Source organism: Salmo salar, chromosome 12 (genome assembly GCF_965601325.2).
Source record: "Salmo salar chromosome 12, fSalSal1, whole genome shotgun sequence".
Taxonomy (NCBI): Eukaryota; Metazoa; Chordata; class Actinopteri; order Salmoniformes; family Salmonidae; genus Salmo; species Salmo salar.
In genome coordinates, this window is record NC_138302.1 from 56298272 (window position 1) to 56318319 (window position 20048).

The window sequence follows — 20048 nt, forward strand, 5'->3', positions numbered from 1 at the left end:
ATCGTAACTGCAGCTACCCATACTTGCTCCTTTTATCAAAGCGCCCCTCTCCGCGCATTGTTTCGTGGATCAGCTGTGCATGGATCTAAAACCCCACCCGATTAGGAAGGAAAGAAGGGGGAAAAAAGCAATAATGACCGCAAGAAAATAAGAGGCTTTAAAAACAATTGATATTCTGTAAGGCGTCAAATCAAAACACCGCCGTTTATATAGCGATTCTCGAGGACTGAAACGGGTGACATCTTCGCATTCTTCCCATCTGATCGCAGCCGCGGTGAAGACGTCCAGTCAGTTGATATTTTGCTACCCCAGCCACTCTCTCAAGATGATAGCCCTTTTCAACAAGCTGTTGGACTGGTTTAAACAGTTATTTTGGAAGGAGGAGATGGAGTTGACACTGGTCGGTCTGCAGTATTCGGGGAAAACCACCTTCGTCAACGTAATAGCGGTAATTTCTCAGTTTCACTCGCTCCGTCTGTGTGTGTACCGATTACGACGGGAATAGACCTTTGCACAGAGTAGCGGTCTCGTGATTGAAACGCCGTTCCTCCTTTTCAATTGGTACAGTGTCGCAGCATTATTCGTAATCCGGACCTTTTCGTCCCGGCTAGAAACAAATAGACTATATGTGTGTGAATAATGTCTAGATGTAATTGAATAGGAAGATTCGGTATATTAATTGGCCTATATGATTTATTGAGGGATGGAGACAGCATTACAACCTTGAAATGGCGCACTGTTATTTCATTGTACACCAGAGAGCGTATATGTTACACATAACCTCGATAATTATGTGCAGTGTAAAATGTGTTGGGGCTAAATCCGCCCAGGAATGTCCAAACCAAGGTCTTGGATTAGGATGCTGAGACTGCTTACATGGATGTATGACAAGGAACGAGAATAGGCCAAGACTAGGACCAGAAATGACCAAGGCATAGGCCTACATTGGGTGTAGTACATTTACACACTGCAGGCTACACCGGGCCCTAAAATATTGTATCTCTCTGATATACAACCAGTAGGTGGTCACAGTTGGGCTGTACATTCGATATTGGCCTCCACTCTGACTGTATTCATTGTATCACCCACTCCTCATTTGCTTCTACTTTGTGGCAACAACAACAGCCCTTTCACCTGCTCCATTGCAACACTGTATCAAGCCTCTCACTGGGCAGTGTGTGATTGTAGTATTGTAGATATACTTGCAGTGTGTTATGTCGATGGGTGTATAATGGTTTGTACATTCTACAGGTATTTTTGTGTGAAGAGGACATGATTAGCCTATCTTGATTTGAATTTGTGTTAATACTGTAAGTGTGTGTGTGTTCACCCCTCTACCAGTGCTGATGAGTATTCCCTCTGCGAACACACACAAAACCAGGCTGTGCAGAAGAAGGTCATATGTGTATAAATTCACCTGTTTATAGAGCGCATAAATTAAACCTGGACCTCACCTCCTTGCATCTGCCTGCTCCAGCTGAGCCCAATCTCCCAGCCCTATCTTCGTCCCCTAGCCTAGCAAGCTGCCTGATCTTGCGAGCTTGCATGAATGTTCGCTGCACGGATATGCTGTAAATCAGCCTTATGAGGCTACCCAGGCCCTGCCTCAGACCCTGCCCTTGCTCCTACCCAACCTGAGGCCAATCCTCATCCCCTGCTCCAGCCCAGGCTCAGCCAGCCCCAGCCAATTCCCCAGCCTCAGCTCATTCCGCTGCCCCATTCACAGCTCCAAGTCCAGCCTCAGAGGATTTCCCCAGCCCATCACCATCCCCATTTTCTGCCCCATACTCAGCCCATTCCCGGCCCTGTGCCCATCCCCCAGGCCCACTTAGTTCAGGGCTCTCAAACTCACTGTCCGGGGCCATATCCGTCTGGTTTCACAGACAGTCCAATTCCCAACTTCCGGATCCTTATGGTGTATCTGTTGAGCTGCCACAGGTGGCAGTGAGTAGGGTTGTGCTGTCTTGTTGGAGGAGTGAGAATCAGAAGGCTGTCAGCCCTGGCCCTGGCTCCCCACTCAGTGCTAGACAGGGACTTGGGAAGATGGTGACTTAATGACTCATCCTTGTTTGACAGATCCTCCCATCTGGCAGTTTTGTGTCTCGTCTGTCTCATAACAGTCCCAGTGAGTGGCAGTTAAGTGTCCTTTATCTGTCTGCTTTTATTACACAACTGAAGGCCCAGAGTCCAACTCGGCCATGCTCTGATCAGTATGCACAGGTTATGGGTGACTGCAGTATGATCACTTAGTAGGGAAGTGTATTTTTAATGGTGTAATTTTCAAACATTTTGGGATGACACTTTCAGATAGAGATGTAATGTATAGAACATAAATGGCGTTCTGTTCCATTTTAATACAGAGGGAATCATATCAGTTCTAGACATTACATTTCTATGTCCAGGTTGTTGTGAAAGCATTGAAGCAAGATCCCACTCGTACTAAGATATCCAAGTATAGATCTGTAGGCTAGGCTATAGGCTATGTAACAAGATGGCGCTGACAGACATGGTCGCCCTGTTCCTAGCTCCTAGCCAACTTTGCAGTATTTATTTTTGCTGTGTTATTTCTTACATTATTTGTGCAGAATGTTTCTTGCATTATTACATACAGCCAAAAATAACTTTTGTATATTAGATCGGCAGTCACTCACCAGCATTCCGATCATAAATGAGACTTTCCTGAATTGGATCTTTTGTTTGTACCCCTGAGGGAATTTCACTCATCCCAGTGGCTACTCAAAGATGCCGTTGATGGAAAATACAAATATGGAGTGGGCTTTAAGTCTGACTCAGGATATGTGTACATACCATCCACCGCTTCAGAGTATATTACTCGCTAATGTTCAGTCCCTGGACAATAAAGTAGACAAGCTCCGGACGAAGATCTCCTTCTGGAGAGACATCAGGGACATACTTTGTAACATACTTTGTTTTACGGAATCATGGCTCTCCGGATGTACTGTCCCTGTCCATACAGCCAACAGGGTTCTCCCTACATCATGCGGACAGGAAGAAAGAACTATCTGGGGAAAAGAAAGGTGGAGGCGTATATTTCATGATTAACTACTCATGGTGTTCAGGAACTCAAGTCTATTTTTTTTTCTCCCAATCTGGAATACCTCACCATCAAATGCAGACCGCATTACCTCCCGAGATAATTATCTTCGGTCATCGTCACAGCCGTGTATATGCATTCTGCCCCTCCCCTCCTATAAACAGAAATCTTTGGTCTGACCAATCAGAATCTATGCTTCTAGATTGTTTTGATCAAACTGGGATATTTTCTGGGTTGCCTCCAAGAATAGTATCGATGTATACACTGACTCGGTGACTGGGTTCATCAGGAAGTGCATAGAGGATGTTGTTCCCACTGTGACGATTAGAACTTATCCAAACTAAAAACTGTGCATAGATGGCAGCATCCGCGCAAAACTGAAAGCACAAACCACCGCATTTAACCATGGCAAGGTGACTGGGAACATGGATGTGTACAAACAGAGCTGCTATGACCTCCGTAAGCCAATGAAAGAGACAAAACGTTAGTGCAGGGACAAAGTTTATTTGCAATTCAATGTCTAAGATGCAAGACGTGTGTCGCAGGGACTCCAGAAAATCACAGATTATAAAGGGAATACCAGCCACGTCTTGGACACCGACACCTTGCTCCCGGACAAGCTAAACACCTTTGCCCACTTCGAGGAAAACACAGTGCCCGCCGACGCGAGCAAACACCGCTCACAAAGACTTTGAGCTCAGCCGAAGTGGAGCGGATGAAACACTTCATGTTCCTCTGCGTGCACATCACGGACAACCTAAAACGGGTCCATCCTCAGGAGGCAGTATCTGGGGCACGCTGCCTGCCCTCTAAGACATCTACAGCCACCTGAGCCACGGCCTGTTCACACCGCTACCATCTAGAAGCCGGAGACAGCTGGGACCGAAGAAACTGTTTTTCAATCTCTATCTCCAGGCCATCAGTCTGTTAGTCACCACTAGCCGGCCTCTGCCCTGCCCTGAACTTAGTCACTGTTACTAGCCAGCTACCACCCGGTACTCTACCCTGCACCTTAGAGACTGTTGCCTTATGTACAGTACATAGTCATTGAACACTGGTCACGAATAATGTTTACATACTGTATTCTAGTCAAGGTTCATCCTATATACAGTTGAAGTTTACATACACCTTAGCCAAATACATTTAAACTGAGTTTTTCACAATTCCTGACATTTTAATCCTAGTAACAATTCCCTGTCTAAGGTCAGTTAGGATCACCACTTTATTTTAAGGATGTGAAATGTCAGAATAATAGTAGAGTTTACTTACACTCAATTAGTATTTGGTAGCATTGCCTTTAAATTGTTTAACTTGGATTTAACTTGGCTCGAACATTTCGGGTTGCCTTCCACAAGCTTCACACAATAAGTTGGGTGAATTTTGGCCCATTCCTCCTGACAGAGCTGGTGTAACTGAGTCAGGTTTGTAGGCCTCCTTGCTCGCATACACTTTTTCAGTTCTGTCCACATATTTTCTATAGGACTGAGGTCAGAGCTTTGTGATGGCCACTCCAATACCTTGACTTTGTTGTCCTTAAGCCATTTTGCCACAACTTTGGAAGTATGCTTGGGGTCATTGTCCATTTGGAAGACCCATTTGCGACCAAGCTTTAACTTCCTGACTGATGTCTTGAGATGTTGCTTCAATATATCCACATAATTTTGCTTCCTCGTGATGCCATCTATTTTATGAAGTGCACCAGTCCCTCCTGCAGCAAAGCACCACCACAACATGATGCTGCCACCCCCGTGCTTCACGGTTGGGATGGTGTTCTTCGGCTTGCAAGCCTCCCCCTTTTTCCTCCAAACATAATGATGGTCATTATGGCCAAACAGTTCTGTTTTTGTTTCATCAGACCAGAGGACATTTCTCCAAAAAGTAGGATGTTTGTCCCCATGTGCAGTTGCAAACCATAGTCTGGCTTTTTTATGGCGGTTTTGGAGCAGTGGCTTCTTCCTTGCTGAGCGGCCTTTCAGGTTATGTTGATTTTGGGCTCATTTTACTGTGGATAGAGATACTTTTGTACTTGTTTCCTCCAGCATCTTCACAAGGTCCTTTGCTCTTGTTCTGGGATTGATTTGCAATTTTTTGCACCAAAGTACATTCATCTCTAGGAGACAGAACATGTCTCTTTCCTGAGCGGTATGACGGCTGCGTGGTCCCATGGTGTTTATACTTGCGTACTATTGTTTGTACAGGGGAACGTGGTACCTTCAGGCGTTTGGAAATTGCTCCCAAGGATGAACCAGACTTGTGGAGGTCTACAATTATTTTTCTGAGGTCTTGGCTGATTTATTTTTATTTTCCCATGATGTCAAGCAAAGAGGCACTGAGTTTGAAGGTAGGCCTTAAAATACATCCACAGGTACACCTCCAATTGACTCAAATGATGTCAATTAGCCTATCAGAAGCTTCTAAAGCCATGACATAATTTTCTGGAATTTCCCAAGCTGTTTAAAGGCACAGTCAACTTCATGTATGTAAACTTCTGACCCACTTGAATTGTGATACAGTGAATTATAAGTGAAGTAATCTGTCTGTAAACAATTGTTGGAAAAATGACTTGTGTCATGCACAAAGTAGATGTCCTAACTGACTTGCCAAAACTATAGTTTGTTAACAAGAAATTTGTGGAGTGGTTGAAAAACAAGTTTTAATGACTCCAACCTATGTGTATGTAAACTTCCAACTTCAACTGTAGCTACTGCTGTACACACCCTTTCTATTCATATACTGTCCATAATGTCTATACACACCATCATATGCATATAGATTTATTCCGGACTTTGACATTGCGTGTTCTGAAATGTCTTAATTCTTTTCTTTTTTGGATTTGTGTGTATTATTAGGTATTACTGAACTGTTGGAGCTAGAAACATAAGTATTTCGCTGCACCTGCGCTAACATCTGCAAAGTATGTGTACGTAACTAATCAAATTTGATTTATGTACAAATATGTTTTCATATAAGATGGGATAGATGAGGTGAGATGCAGACTGGGATCAAGAGAGCTAAATGCAATCTATTATAGCTAGGGCTCTGAGTCTTTTCTTACCATGTGACCTGACCAGGACAACCTCAAGGCCCTATTCCTTTTCTGGTCAGGTCACGCTGTCAGGGAAAAACTCAGGACCCCAATTATATCATCTATAGACAGAGAGTGACATTATGCTTAAATGGCATCTGACTTAACACTGAGTTCCATGTGACGTTGATACAATGTTGTGAGGACAATGGCCCTCCTTGACAGTGTTGAGGAAGTCCTGAAAAAAATCAAAGGGCTGCTCTGGCATCCACTGAGAGATTTTACTTTTTTTTTATTTAACTAGGCAAGTCAGTTAAGAAAAAATTCTTATTTACAATGACGGCCTAGGAACAGGGGTTTAACTGCCTTGTTCAGGGGCAGAACGACATTTTTACCTTGTCAGCTCAGGGCTTTGATCTAGCAACCTTTCGGTTACTGGCCCAGCGCTCTAACCACTAGTCTACCTACTCTGAGATCCTCTCCAATATTTACGTCAGATGTTGTTTAGTGGTTATGAAGGAGTAACAAAGGCCTCACTTATTTCCTCCCAAGTTGATATGGGGTCACTCCATGATCAAAACAGTAGGCTTGGCTGTAGGCAAATCCTATTGACCTTTTTTACATAGGCTCCCTGTTTGGGGTTTCTATATCCAGGAATGTTTGCCCTTTGAATAAAAATTGATTTCTGTAGTTTTGCTATCATTTCATTTGGACTGTTATGGAAGTTTACATCTTAATCTAGGGATTTTGGTCAAAATCACAGTTTTGATTGAGAGCTCAAAGTTCACAAGGAATCAATCTTTGCATTGGGACATATGCAGCTTTTGCATTAGGAAATACACAGCAGGTAAAGCTCGCCACATTTGTGTCCATTGATCCCAATTGATCGTCGGGCTGTTTCTTATTTGAACTACACAAACAGGCTACACACAGTTCAGATAGGCCTACACACAAGTGTATGAACCCCCTGCCAGCCTCTGAAAGTCTGAGAGACTTATTCCCTTGGCTGAACAGATCTTTGCTAGTAATGTGTCAGTCTGGCTGAAATATAGTTCCAGGTTGCATTAGTCTTGTCTGAGACACCTCTACAGCATGATCAGGTCAACACATCGCCCCGGGACGACGGAAATTACACTAGTCTCAGGCCTTATAGAGTGAAAGTGTAACATTGATATCAAGTAGAGATATGGCTTTGTGTCCTACTTTTACTTAGTATACTTATTTAACCTTGCCTCAACCGAACTGACTTCATAAACAAAGTGGATCAGGTGGTGGTGTGGAATAAGCTTGTTTTGTAATGACGGCACGAGGACAACTGCAGCGGATGCTCTTCAAGTTGTTCATTTAACGGGCAGCCATTCCCTCTGCTTCCTGTGTTGCTCTCAGCTCGAAAAGGTTGTCCGTCAGAGAGAGTACAGTAGCAGCGTTCCGACAGTACAAGATGAAGGCTTTCTTCTTGAGTTAACCTACTACAAGCGCCTCAAACGGAGTCTTTTCATAATGCATTTTACTCATAGTTTCACTATTTGGTTTATATTTGTGAACGGATTTAGACCTGGAAATTAACATGACACTACCCCTGCGTATGTTTAGTCATTTTTCAGCTGAACTCGTGACATTTTCCTGAAAGTTGTTGTCTAGGCTGAACTCTGGTGTCAGCATTCTGCAGATTTAATGACTAGTCAGAAATGTCAGCTCCGGGGTGAAGTTTACCGCAGGTACAGATCAAACATCCACTTTCCCCTCCCCGTTCCTAACCTTAAAAAGGGCTAATCTGCAGCTGCTACATCCATTTTTGGAATGGTATGTACTCATTGATTCTTGAAGAATAAAACGTATAAATACCTCATAAGTTTAGTTCAACTGTCGTACCCCATCAGAAACCCCTGTGTGTGTGTGTGTGTGTGTGTATATATATATATATATATATATATATATATATATATATATATATATATATATATATGCTTGTTTTACCTTTGTAAACAAAGTCAATGTAAACAAAGACTATATAGCCTCAACATGGTTCAATCTATCACTTTGATATCCATGGATGGTCAGTCCTTGCACCCATAGCTCTATCTATGAATTTGAGAGTAGTTACATTTCTCCAGCCCCTTCCCTCAGCTTTTTATCGAAAGGGGCGGGGACGCTCTTTGTTACGGTTTCAACCGATGGGTTGCCCCTTTAAACATAAGTGGAGGGAAATGAAAAATGGACCTAAGATCAGCGTCTAGAATCAACTTCAACCCTGCGCCAAAATGTCAATCTTTCAAAGTCCCAATAGCCTTGTCATCCTGTCGGACACAGAGACACCTAGCATGATACCCCCCCCACCATGAATCTGACCCAGTGTTTCAGCGTGGAACCTGTCTGCTATTTCAGTGAGTTCTAGTCAGCTTACTCTCACAACGGTAGTCTGAAACAACTCAATATTCATCTTGATTCTTGATGAATATAACTTCTGAATTCCTCGTGAGATTAGTTCAACTGTCGTACCCCATTTTGTTTTGTTTTTGTTTTACTCTTGTATGTAAACTGTAGCGCCTCAACATATGTTTAAGACTGTAACTTTGATCTCATGCATGGCCAGTCCTTGCATCCATAGCTCTGTCTATGAATTTGAGAGTGGCTACATTTCTTCAGCCCCGTCCCTCAGCTGTTTACCATATCTGCGGTAGGTGGACTGCTTTGTTATCGCTTGCTTGAACCACACATTGCCCCTTTTATAGAAAGAGTCATTGGTATTACTACCTCATTTGATAACTTTAGCTTCCCTTTAGTATAAGATAGAAAGTTAGGCCTATTTCGTTGTATCCAAAGGTGGCTAGATAACTCATTGATCCTGCTTCATGAAATACGCTACCGCCTTGCTTTCAGGTGAGAAACAAAGTACATAGGTCTATCCACTGTATACTGAGACCTGAGAGTGTACGGTACAGGAACCCTACTTACTCTTCTTCATACACACCTCCCAGGATGCATCTGATGACGTAGCCTGGGGAGTGTGATGAAAGTGCTGCTGGCCGTTGGGATCAGGTGACTTGCAGTCATGTTTCTGAGTTCCGCAATCATCGTCCAATATGGCTCATAATAATAATAATAATGATGAATGTGTCTGCTGAACGGTACTGCGTGTCTAACGGTCGCTCTCTCCGTCTGTCCTCTCTCCACCCCCCCCTCCCCCCTCTCTCCCTCCAGTCAGGACAGTTCAGCGAGGACATGATTCCTACAGTGGGCTTCAACATGAGGAAGATCACCAAGGGCAACGTCACCATTAAGGTCAGAGCGTCAGACCTGATGACGAGAACACAGGCAATGTTTTGATGATGAGCTGGACTTGTCCTTGGTGCTCATGCTGATAGTGTGTATACGCGTCAGGTTACGTGAGACTGAGAGCGAGTCCACGTGTGTGTGTGTGTGTGTGTGTGTGTGTGTGTGTGTGTGTGTGTGTGTGTGTGTGTGTGTGTGTGTGTGTGTGTGTGTGTTTGTACGCTTACGTTCCATTGTTCTCCAGCTGTGGGATATCGGGGGTCAGCCTCGATTCCGGAGCATGTGGGAGAGATACTGCAGAGGAGTCAGTGCCATTGTGTGAGTATACACACACACACACACACACACACACACACACACACACACACTCATCAGCCTTTGAAGAGTAAGATCCATGTGCCATTTTTACCTTTCACATGCTCATGCAGTAATACGTAATGCTGAATCTCTCTCTCCTCTCTCAGTTACATGGTCGATGCTGCAGACCCAGAGAAGATTGAGGCCTCGAAGAATGAACTACACAACCTCCTAGACAAACCCCAGCTACAGGGGATCCCAGTGAGTACAGCCTTGTACAAAAATATGATATTGGTATCGGTGTGTCGACGTTACTGAAGAGGTCAATATGAGTGTAGGTATCGTGGAGTGTGGAGGTATTGGGCAGCAGAGGCTCACCTTGACCTGAACTGTAGACAATTCGAGGGGCGGGCGTAGGAGAGGAAGAGAACGAGTAGAGGTTTAAGAGAGACGGGAGAGCGACGAATGGACAGAGCAAACAACTGGGTGGTGGTTGAGCATTGCAGATTTTCTAGCATCTCCGAGGCTAGTGCCGTAGCAGTGATGGATGGAGGCGGGGGAAGGACGGAGGGAGGCATGGAGGCGGGGGAAGGACGGAGGTGGGGGAAGGACGGAGGGAGGCATGGAGGCGGGGGAAGGACGGAGGGAGGGGATTGTGTGTCTCTGTCTGGGGCCGGGGGGGTGACCATTAGCAGACCTGGGCAGTGCAGTGAGATCCAGACCGGATGGCAAATGATTCTCAGAGTATTGTTAGTATCGGGTCATCTTTACATCTTTAAACACATCACTGCTCTCATAGACATGACGATGGGGGCCTAGCACACAGGGATGGATGACACGAGTCACATCGCACACTATCACACTTGCTGCTGACCGGGGTGAGGGCATGTTTATTTAAAGCCGTGGGGAGTGTGGCTGTCAGCCATTTTAAATGAGAGAGGGAAGATGGATAACGTTGTTCTGACACTAGCTAGCTATTTCCCCACTCACATCAATTCTCTTTAGCTGCCTTTGTTTCTCCACTAGCAGATATTGGCTTCCAAATGTTATTTGGAATGAGCTCTAGTTACTGTGCTACAGCGTTAGCCTGTGTAATGTAGTTCACAGCTCCAAGTGGACTACACAGCTCCTAGTGGACTACACAGCTCTAGTAACAGTGTTATATCTCTCAGGTACTGGTTTTGGGGAACAAAAGAGATATTTCGGGTGCCTTGGATGAGAAGGAGCTGATTGAAAGGATGTGAGTATGGGAGCTCTGCCGTTTCCTTTAGCATGATTTGCATAATCTACTGTGTTTGTCCTTGTCTGTCTGTTTGTCCTTGTCTGTCTGTTTGTCCTTGTCTGTCTGTGTTTGTCCTTGTCTGTCTGTGTTTGTCCTTGTCTGTCTGTGTTTGTCCTTGTCTGTCTGTGTTTGTCCTTGTCTGTCTGTGTTTGTCTGTCTGTTTGTCTGGGTAATTTAAGTTTTTCTCTCTTTAACATTGCCCTCACACAGGAACCTGTCAGCCATCCAGGACAGAGAGATCTGCTGTTACTCAATCTCCTGCAAGGAAAAAGACAACATCGGTAAGAAAACAAATGCTTAAATGATTCTGAGGGGTTGGGTTAAATGGTTCTGAGGGGTTGGGTTAAATGATTCTGAGGGGTTGGGTTAAATGATTCTGAGGGGTTGGGTTAAATGATTCTGAGGGGTTGGGTTAAATGATTCTGAGGGGTTGGGTTAAATGATTCTGAGGGGTTGGGTTAAATGATTCTGAGGGGTTGGGTTAAATGATTCTGAGGGGTTGGGTTAAATGATTCTGAGGGGTTGGGTTAAATGATTCTGAGGGGTTGGGTTAAATGATTCTGAGGGGTTGGGTTAAATGATTCTGAGGGGTTGGGTTAAATGATTCTGAGGGGTTGGGTTAAATGATTCTGAGGGGTTGGGTTAAATGATTCTGAGGGGTTGGGTTAAATGATTCTGAGGGGTTGGGTTAAATGATTCTGAGGGGTTGGGTTAAATGATTCTGAGGGGTTGGGTTAAATGCAGTCAGTTGTACAACTGACTAGGTATCCCCTTTCCCTTTTAATGATATGTAATTACATAATAATGGCCTGATAACTATACCTTTTATACTTTTTGTGTCGTTGGAGTAATTGAAACAAACAAAACAATTGTGTTTCTATCTTCTGGCAGACATCACACTACAGTGGCTGATCCAGCATTCCAGAACCAGGAGGACAACAACAACATGAGGCCTCAACTTCCTGGATGACCCCCTCCTCTCCCCTCCAGGACCACAACTCTGAGACCAACCGTACCCCTCCTTCTCATCTGCTCTCTCCTCTCCCCCTCCTTTCCCTCCACTCCTCCCTTCTCTCATCGCCCTGGTTCCATTTCTAGTCCCTTCGTTTCACTCCGGCCTCTTGGTGTTCACAGATCTGAGAGGATTGGATAGGTGTGAGCAATATGGCCGAATATGGAGCCATCACCACAATGCTTCTAAACATCCAATCTACTCGGATCTGTGTACATGGAATGAATAGAGGCTAAGAGAAGGGGCAGTCCTGTCATCCTCAACTCTCCTTCCTTTTTTTAGCTATCTGAGATCCCTACATTTTACTCTTTAACCCCCCCCCCCCTCCATCCCCACCTACCTGATTATGTTCTTGTAAAGTGTGAACAATTATGATTTGCACTGTTTGAATTGTTTTAGTATGCATTTTTTACACCATGTACTTCAGACTGGATAATGTTGACTCTTGACAGTCACCCACTGAGTAGTTATTGTTTGCATTGACTGTTGCATATTTTTTTGTTATTTTTTGGGGGATATATACTATACTTGTACAGTGTGGGTCTGATTGGATGAGATTTTGGTCAATGAGGTAATATATTTTCACTTGCTCAAATTAATAATGTTTGCCTGTCGTTCAAAGTTAAAACTACTCACACAGACACTCACTCATTCTGTCTACTAACCTGTAGCTTCACAGCTGTGCCCATAGCAACATGGTGGCCATTTTGTCTCTAAAACCTGATCAGGTGATCAGCTCTGACCAATTATTTGTTGAGATTTATTGGACACAGTCATTTCTCCTTTCTCTTGCATGTTTTACCTAACTGGAAGGAAAAGCATTCCACTACAATATGAAGGAAACATATGTTTAATACATAGGTCAGCTCACAAGTTAGCAAAACTGAGATATATAATAATATGACATTACAGGAAATTGTTCCGTATTGATGCAATATAAATCAATAAAGTTTCATGCAGGTTCGATATCCTTGACAATAAGTACACCAATGTGACGGTCTTAAACGAACATGTTTACTTTTGCTGCTTTTCAAACATCTTTTCTCATATCACAGTCAATGTCTGTTCCGATTCCAAATGCAAAAACAATGTAATATAAGATTGATATCGTGTTATTTGGGGTAGATTTGTACCCTGCTTTGAGTTGTACATATTCTCACCAATATCAGTTTGCAACATTTTACTTGAACCCTCCTTTTAAAAGTCCTACGTGACACTGTCATAACAGTGACATAAGTTATGTCAAACAGTCATGTTTGCTTATGGCAACTGATCAGTTGGATAGGTCAGATGGAGAGATCAAGTAAAGTGTAACTCTTGCAATCACTTTAAGCTAGCTATTCCCAATGTTACTTAACCATATTTGAATTGGCTATTCCTAGGTCACCTCGCATTAGCACGCATTGACATTCACACGCTTTTCCGTTTGACATGTATCTTACTAAAACACATGTCCATGAATTGTAATGAATGCTACAGTACTTGCCATCTCATATAACATGTTTATAAGACCCTATGTATTGACTCTTAGTGTTAGGTTTTCTTTTCATGTCTTAACTTTGAACATAACCACGAAAAAAAAAAAAGATGCGATTCAACAATTCAATACTAAAATCAGCAGTATGTTCTTTAAAAACATCTCATCGAGCACAGAAATGATGTAAAAGCACACAATATCCAACTTGTATATTTTGTTTCCAGTGGGTTTTGTCTGATTATTCACTCCCTGAATATGAATCTAGCCATTGCCTCCACTAACAGTTCCTCCCTGTTGGATCTGTAGATTTCCGCTCAGCCTTTAGTTTAGTGCCATGCACTGTGCTGTAGCTATAGGGTGCACACTAGTAGTCTACTGTTGCTTCCTCCCCCCCCTTTTCTCCTTTCCTACATTCACACAGATTTGAAAGAACTAGACTGGTTAAAAGAGGCATCCATCCACCATATTGCTTTCACACATCCTGTCTGTCCAGATCAGTTCAGGTAAAGATGAAGAGTTGAGCCGAGGAAGTCCCTTTAGAGTATCGAGATGCATCCCTAGTGCCGTTCTTCACTTCAATGCCACTCCACAGGCTTAATACCTGTTTAAGGTTGCTAGTCGTTATTTGAAGTTGGACGTTTGTACCTGACAGAATGTACCATGGGTGAATTGGCTTGTTTAACACAAAGTAAAAATGGTCTCGTCTCTAAAATGAAGTGAAAGGTGTGATTTGTTCCACCATGCACCTGGCTACAGTAACTGACAGTGATGTGTTTCAGTGTTATTGGTTAACGGTAAAGGACCTCTTCGTCTTAGTTCCTCTGCCTGAGAATAGGAGTCTCTTGCCTTATGCTGAACAGGCCTGGTTGTGTTGGGTTTTATGTGTGTGGGTTCAGAGAAGTCTGGTGCCGGTCTGTTTCTGCTCTCTTGACAATTCCTTATGGAATTGTCATGCAATGCTTAGATTGAAAATGGAGTTGGCAAAAGCACAAACAGATCGGGGACCAGGCTAGGTTCAGAGTACAGTGAAACAGAGAACTCATATCATGACTCTCTGCTGGAATTATCTCAGCCTTTACTTAATGTTTTTTTTTTTTTTATATAATGTAAAAATTATTTTTGTTTCAGTTTAATGTTAATAATACACATGCTTTTTGGGAGAATATACACATTCCTGATTAAAAGGAATCAGTACAAAGAAACGGAGCTCTATGTACTTAGTGTTTTTAATACTTTCAGATAGGATCTTGTACATAGCAACTTTCAACCAAAACAACTCTCCTGAAAATCACGCCTGATGAATATGGCTATTCTTTTAATACAAAACTACACACACTTTTCCTACAGCAGCTGTCTGCAGCCGTAACAAGCTGTTATGAGAGCCAGGATGTTATCCTTGTAGCAGTCTACTGAATGCATTGTGATAAAGTGTATGTCGTTCTTATAGTGGGGGATGATGGGTTGTCTGTGTCTGTCTTCTGTCTTCTGTGAGCGAACGTGTGATTTTGAATGAGTGGGTGGTGCGTCGTTCCCAGTGGTTAGCACATCTGAAATACAGTGGTGCGTCGTTCCCAGTGGTTAGCACATCTGAAATACAGTGGTGCGTCCTTCTCAGTTGTTAGCACATCTGAAATTCAGCTGCAGTTGAGAAGCTCAAAACTATTAGTTTCCTCGCTCTCTTAATACATTATCCAGAGTGACTTACAGGAGAACTTAGGGCACATTGACTGATTTTTCACTTAGTCGGCTCGGGGATTCGAACAAACAACCTTTCGGTTATTGGCCCAGTGCGCTTAACTACTAGGCTACCTGCTGTATTAATACATAAAATCAGGTTGACCAATTGACTAATGAAAGACCAATAAGGCCACATTAAAATATAGAATATATCATTTCATCTTGGCACATATTTCAATATTTCCATCATGGTTCATGAACCTCTTTGCAGTGAACTACAGTAAACCAATCTCTGCTCCATGATCCCAGCATAAGGAGGAGAGTGATCCACAAAACTCTTGAATCAAACCTCCAACCTGCTGTATGTGGAGCTCCCAAGGACAAGAGACACGGTTAGCCAGTTGAACTAAAGGCCACAGTGTGAATGTACAAAAAAAACGACATCTGATCTTTGCAATTTCTTCTTTGAACTATTTTTTGAGATCAGTTGATGTGGTCGACAAGGTCGGACAAAACATAAAGTCCAGGTGTCTCTGTCATCATGAGGACACACGTGACTTTAATTAATGTATCTTCATTTTCTGTCTGTCAGTGACCACTCTGTACATGTCGCTATTGTTATCTTGAGATGAAGAATAAAATAAAACTGTCCCACTCTGTAAACCCAATTTATGGATTTTTTTCTGTGAGTTTCATTGTATGAGTGTAATTTATTATATACAGTACCAGTCAAAAGTTTTGACACACCTACTCATTCAAGGGTTTGTCTTGATTTTTTACTATTTTCTATATTGTAGAATAATAGTGAAGACATCAAACTATGAAATAATACATATGGAATCATGTAGTAACCAAAAAAGTGTTAAATCAAAATATATTTTATCTTTTAGATTCTTCAAAGTAGCCATCCTTTGCCTTGATAACAGCTTTGCATGCTATTGGCATTCTCTCAACCAGCTTCACCTGGAATGCTTTTCCAACAGTCTTGAATGAGGTCCTACATATGCTGAGCACTTGTTGGCTGCTTTTCCTTCACTCTGTGGTCCAACTCATCCAAAACCATCTCAATTGGGTTGAGGTCGGGTGATTGTGGAGGCCAGGTCATCTGATGCAGCTCTCCATCACTCTCCTTCTTGGTCAAATAGCCCTTACACAGCCCGGAGGTGTGTTTTGGGTCATTGTCCTGTTGAAAAACAAATGACACTCCCACTAAGCGAGAAGGCCTGATTCACGCAGTCTCCTCTGAACAGTTGATGTTGAGATGTGTCTGTTACTTGAACTCTGTGAAGCATTCATTTGGGCTGCATTTTCTGAGGCTGGTAACTTTTTAATGAACTTATCCACTGCAGCAGAGGTAACTCTGGGTCTTTCTTTCCTGTGGTGGTCCTCATGAGAGCCAGTTTCATCATAGCGCTTGATGGTTTTTGCGACTGCACTTGAAGAAACTTTCAACATTCTTGACATTTTCAGTATTGACTGGCCTTCATGTCTTAAAGTAATGATGGACTGTCATTTCTCTTTGCTTATTTGAGCTGTTCTTGCCATGATATGGACTTGGTCTTTTACCAAATAGGGCTATCTTCTATATACCACCCATACCTTGTCACAACACAACTGATTTGGAAGTAATTCCACAAATTAACTTTTAACATGGCACACCTGTTAATTGAAATGCATTCTAGGTGACTACCTCATGAAGCTGGTTGAGAGAATGCCAAAAGTGTGGAAAGCTGTCATCAAGGCAAAGGGTGGCTACTTTGAAGAATCTCAAATATAAAATATATTTTGATTTGTTTAACACTTTTTTGGTTACCACATGATTTGATATGTGTTATTTCATAGTTTTGATGTCTTTACTATTATTCTACAATGTAGAAAATAGTCAAAATAAAGAAAAACCCTTGAATGAGTCAGTGTGTCCAAACCTTTGACCGGTACTGTATGTTTGCTACATAATGAAACTATTGGTCACTATTTTTGGAGTGGGGACTGTCTACAAATGAATCTGGAGTTTCATTGTTGGAATGAATTTTTCCATGGTAAGTACAGTTCAACACAGATGAGAACACTTCTTTATTTGTCCAGATCATTATGTGTTGCACAGACGAAAACAGTTATTTCACTGCATAATAGACGTAATTCCCAAGTAGACCCAACAAGAGGCGCTATAGGATCAGGTTGCAGATGGAAAGGGGTGTCTTTCTGGGGGAGGGAAAGGGGATACCTAGTCAGTTGCGCAACTGCATTCAACTGAAATCTGTCTTCCGCATTTAACCCAAACTCTCTGAATCAGAGCGGCTTGGGAAAAGTAATAATATGGGTGGACCTTTCTCTTCTCATCCTTGAACTTGTTTTTTTTTGTCTCCCTCTCTCTTTCTCTCTCCCTCTCTCATATTCACATGCATAATAGACTCAGTGTAACTCGGGAAAGAGTTAAACTCATTAAGTAGTGTTGATGGGTCCAGCCTGTTTGGCAGTGGAAACAAGGGACAACCAGATTACAAATGTCCGACACAGATGGGTGCTGATGAGACGCCTCGCATTTAGCAAAGAAAACAAGTCACTTGTACAGAACGTTCACCATTTCATCTACAACAGTCTTATCTCAAAAGACCTGCTAGTTGGACTGTCTTTCAATAGATGTTGGTTTTCCGGGGCCTGCCTGACTATGTAAAGCTGTGAACCAGTAAATAAAGCCAATGAAAGCACTGTTTAAACTGGGATAGAAAAGTGATGTGATGTCTTTAGAGCTTATTTATGTTTCCCATGTTCCTTTAAAACCAAAGCCAAACACCCTCACAGAGGAAGTGTCCTGTGGTGGTCTGTCTCTGGTACCAGTCCTGATTGAAAAACAACCCCAGTCACTCACATAGTCGTCGTCGTCCCCCCAGCCCCCCCCCGCTGTCCCGACTCCGGTCCGGTTCCACCCCCAGCAGTGACAATCACAGGACAGTGACAGAGTGGACTGAGCCGGTTCTGTGTTCTGCTGACAAAAGAGACATGTAGACTGAGAGGTCCAGAACCTCTGCCCTCTCTGGGAACTGGGCCCAGGGTTCTCTGCAGGGTTCTAGCCTATGGGCCTGCGGAGCGCCGGACCCCCAAAAACCGGTTCTGTTTGCATTCTCCAATGTTCCAGAGCTGGCTGCTAGGCAGTAGCCGTGACAACGTGTATATTGTGGTGTGATCAGAGCCTGCTGAGCAAGAAGGGAACAAGACAAACAGAGGGCCTTAACTCTGTCAGTACACACATGGGGAGGCTGAGAACACACACCCACACACATATTTTTCTCGCTCTTCTCTATTTTCTCCCATCCTTTCTCTCACCGTCAATGAATAAATGGACATAAATTCCCAAAATGCATTCATTCGCATATGTGTACGACTGTGAATGAATGGACATGTGCATCTGTATATAACTATGAGTAAGATTTGCTTGTGTGCCCCAACAAAGATCCCTCTTTAATTTCATAGGCAGCTTGTGTCACCGAACTTGTCTCAATCACAAGCTTTCCCTTCACAGCCGAGAAGGAGCTTTACTGCGATACAGTGGGGGATCTGTGGCTTTTCTAAACACAGACGGCACATTTTAGACACTGGCTGCCTCTCAATGGTCAAAAAGCGTTTCCCTCTCCTAATCTCCTTTCCTTAATCTGCACTGACCAGAACGAGCTGGACAGGTGAATGTACATTCACAGTTGGCACCCCACCATACTGCTTTCACCTGTCCTGTCCCATTAGACCAGTCCCTTTTCAGAAGTCTGCACTGAAACCATGCTCTTCTTTCATTCCCTTGCTAATGTGAAAGCACTGATTAGACGAAAGCTTCATGGTGGATTCTCTACTCTGACCTATTGTAGAGCTAGGAGAAACCATCTCCATAGTGTTGTCAACTCAAGTGCTTCCCAAGCTGTTTCTCACCCAGACTGGTTCCTAACTGGCTAGAACCTGTTCACTTGGTGAGTCACCAAAACACTCCAACCGCGTTATGTGGGTCACAGTTTCAATAAGTTCTGTCAACTGTGCCCTCCTCTTCCTGGCTTTCATTGCTGCGCTTTGTCACCTTAGCCTACTTCAAGAGTCACTTCAGCCCCACCTCGCTTCATCTCGGATGCAGATCAGGTTTGAAAACCTTGTCTGATGAGAAAAGTAAGCAGTCTGAGAGAGCGATAAGGCCTCTCATTTTAATGAAACTTCCCATTATGCAGCCTCAGACACTCAATGGTGGCTTGGTAGACAGAGGAGAATTTCATGCCGCAGCAAAAAACGGAAGGTCTGGCCCGAACAAACAAGAGACCAGACCAAAAAAGGCCCCTCATCCGTCGTCATGGGAACCACAGGGGAACTGAAGGGTTTGGGAAAGCGCGGGTTGTTTTGGTCGCCTAGTGCCCCCTTTATCCCTCATTCTTCCCTCTCTCCTCTCGTCTCCCTCTCTTGGTTCTGTTTGGTGACTGCGAGGGGTCTTCAATGTGACGGTAGCTTGGCAACTCCCCCGGTGGCTGGACATTGATATGCAGTGAGGGGACTGGGACTGGGGAGAGGGCTGAGGAACAATGCTCTCCTTATGAGAGTCCCCCCCCCCCCTCTCTCAGGCCCAGGCAGAACTAAGTGGGAGGACAAATATTTCAGCTCAGGGAGCCGAGAAGCAACACATAAGACAGGGTCGACCAGCCGAAGGATCCTCACTGTCAATGTCCTCTCTGCTGTTAGTGTGTGTGTGAGAGGGATGATGGATGAGTATATGTGTCTGTGACAGAGAATGTGTGTGTGTGTACTTGTGTGTGTATGCGTCCGTGTGTGTGCATGTGTGTTCGTGCATGTATGTGTGTGTGTGTGTGTGTGTGTGGGCAGACGTGGTGGTCTCTTTAAATTGACAGTGACTTGTTCATGCTCTGATAGATGCATGCTTTCCCTCAGCCATGATTTATTTGCCAGTAAAAACAAGACCACAGA

The 20048-nt window shown here is 43.5% G+C and overlaps 1 protein-coding gene across 2 annotated transcripts; it reads left to right on the forward strand.

Annotated features, from left to right (window-relative positions):
• The first annotated feature begins 2 nt into the window (after nt 1–2).
• LOC106565109 (ADP-ribosylation factor-like protein 8A) lies at nt 3–15766 on the forward strand. 2 transcript variants are annotated; one of them, XM_014131848.3, is made up of 7 exons: nt 3–448; nt 9282–9362; nt 9598–9671; nt 9818–9911; nt 10823–10890; nt 11143–11213; nt 11824–15766. In XM_014131848.3, exons 1-7 carry the CDS (start codon nt 326–328, stop codon nt 11880–11882), a joined length of 570 nt encoding a protein of 189 aa, XP_013987323.1. In that variant the 5' UTR covers nt 3–325; the 3' UTR covers nt 11883–15766. The 2 variants fall into 2 exon arrangements, with proteins under 2 accessions (XP_013987323.1, XP_045547459.1); XM_045691503.2 differs by having other exon boundaries at nt 3–439.
• The last annotated feature ends 4282 nt before the right edge of the window (nt 15767–20048 follow it).